Source organism: Orycteropus afer, unplaced genomic scaffold (genome assembly GCF_000298275.1).
Source record: "Orycteropus afer afer isolate SDZICR_OR568_19922 unplaced genomic scaffold, OryAfe1.0 scaffold00042, whole genome shotgun sequence".
NCBI classification, from domain to species: domain Eukaryota; kingdom Metazoa; phylum Chordata; class Mammalia; order Tubulidentata; family Orycteropodidae; genus Orycteropus; species Orycteropus afer.
Genome location: NW_006921629.1, coordinates 11,564,766 through 11,567,090, shown reverse-complemented (window position 1 = coordinate 11,567,090; position 2,325 = coordinate 11,564,766). Strand labels below are relative to the sequence as shown.

At 49.1% G+C, this 2,325-nt stretch overlaps 1 protein-coding gene across 1 annotated transcript in view; it reads left to right on the top strand.

Moving 5' to 3' along the window:
* The window catches only part of CCDC92B (coiled-coil domain containing 92B), a 7,692-nt gene that overhangs the window by 4,947 nt on the left and 420 nt on the right, over positions 1–2,325 (top strand). The window contains 2 exon segments of the mRNA XM_042780491.1: positions 98–145; positions 2,119–2,325. The exon segment at positions 2,119–2,325 is cut by the window's right edge and continues 11 nt beyond it. Of these exon segments, the coding sequence (XP_042636425.1) occupies positions 98–145; positions 2,119–2,325 (255 nt within the window).

Genomic DNA, 2,325 nt, shown 5'->3' with positions numbered 1-2,325 from the left:
AGTCATGTGATCCATCATGGGAAACACCACTCACAAGTGAAGTCCAGCCAAGTTGACACATCTTCAACTATCACACTTTTCTTTTCTCTCCTCCCAGAACTGACCCATGACCTGGAGATGAGAGAGGCCCAATCTCACCAGCAAGGTAAGAAAAGGACCACTAGTGGGAAAGTGCCAGGGGGAGCCTGACAACTCATATGTTCCCTACCCATTAGCAGAAGCCAGGCTTTTTCAGTCCCTGGCCTAGGCTTAGGGATGTCAGATGCCCCACTTGCCCACTGAGCTGGGGTCAGCTGGGCAACCTTGTGCAGTAAGCAACCTGCTCCACCATACATACTTGTTTCCATGTATCTGTCCAAAGTGGGAAAATGAAAGCAGGAAGGGATGGTTGTGTGGTTTTGCTTCTCATCTGGACCTCTGAATCCCCTAATGTGACCCACCTCCCCAATCTTTCCTCCAACACAAGTGAAATTAATTCCCACAGTCAGCGTCTACACTCTCCAACATGCCAAGCATGGTCTTGACTTCAAGGAACTTAGTCTAGATGAGGAGAAAACACACCTACACATTAAGAAATGCTTTATTTCACAAAAATATAACTTCTTCCCATAGTAGCAGTTCATTAAATGATTTGTTTACAGAGTATTACTTCACACATACAATGAGAAGAGGGTTTTTGTTTTGTTGAGATCTTGGTCATCAAATAATTGGATCTCTGATAGCTAAGACTAAGTGTTACCCACTGAGTCCAAAGTGCAGAGCACATTACCTGACATGGAGAGGAACTCAGTAACTGCTTAATGTAGATATGGTAGTCAGGCTCCCTAACATGGTCAGAGGCCCTGGCATAGCCTACCAAAAAAAAAACCTCACTGCTGTTAAGTTGTTTGAGACTCATAGCAACCCCTCCTTGGGTTTCGGAGGCGGTATCTCTACAGAAGTAGATTACCCAACCTTCCTGCTGAGGAGTGGCTGGTGGGTTTGAACCACCAGCCTTCTGGTTAGCAGTCAAATGCCTTAGGCACTACGCCACCAGAGCTCCCTGGCCTAGCCTAGTCTCTGTCAATCTCCCGCTGCAGGACAAACTGACTTCCCCGTGTGTACACTTCTAGTTCTCTCAGTCCCTTGCTCTTGTCATGTCTCTCCTGCCACAGGGCTTTTGCACAAGCTATTACCTCTGTCTGGAGCACCCATCCTTTCTCTCTTTGCTTCCTAACATGTTTTCATCCTTCAGGTCTTAGCCCGCATCTCTTCTTCTGGGAAGCCTTCCCTGCTTAGGTCATTCGCTCCTGTTACAGTCAGGCTGCTGTTCTGCGTCTTCCTAGCATGTGTCACAGTTGCAACCTCACGTTTGTTAGCAAACATATACTATCTCTCTCCCATTTGCTCTAAGCATTACGAGAACTGTTTTATTATCCATCATATCCCAATGCCTAATATGTTGTACATAGTAAGATAGATAGCTGCTGTCAAGTTGACTCTGACTCATGGCCGCCTTATATACAATAGAACAAAACAGTGCCCAGTCCTGCTTTATCCTCCTGATTGCCAGTATGTTCAAGTTCATCCTGTTGCCACTGTGCCAGTCCATCTCACTCACCTTCACTGGCCCTGTGCTTCACGGAACATAATGCCCTCCAGTGATTGCTCCCTCCTGATGATGTGTCTAAAGCAACGGAGTTGGACAGTGTTCTGTTGTGATCCATAAAGTTTTCATTGGCTAATTTTCAGAAGCAGATTGCCAGGCCTTTCTTCCTAGTCTGTCTTAGTCTAGAAGCACCGCTGAAACCTGTCCACCATAGGTGGCATAGCTTCCAGCATCACAGCAATACACAGGCCACCACAGTGGGACAAACTGATAGGGGATTGCAAATAGTAATAATGTTTGTGGAATGTAGGCTGCCTTTCTGAGGATTCTGAATTTAAGCTGAAACCGGAAGAATTAGAGAAGCCAAGCAAAGGGGTAGCTTAGGTGCAAGGGCCTCCGAGAAAGAAAAGGCAGGGCACTGAAGCGTGGGGAGTAATGCTGGTCGAGCAGGTCAGGAGGCACAGGGCTTTGTGACTTGGCCCAGTAAGCTGTACAGGTTCTGTTCTAAGCCTTCTCTCTGCCTTTATCAGAGGTGGCGTCCCGAGAGCTGGAGACCAAGTGCCGTGCGCTGGAGCTGCAACTAGCAGAACGGGCTGCAGCCAACGCCGAGCTGCGGCGGGAAGTGGCGCAGCGCGAGGCGCTCGTGTCCGCGCTGCGCTGCAGCCTGCGAGCGGAAGAGCGCCGCTTCCTGGAGGAGCTGCGCCGCCGCAGCCACCGCGCCACGGTGCTAGGCACCG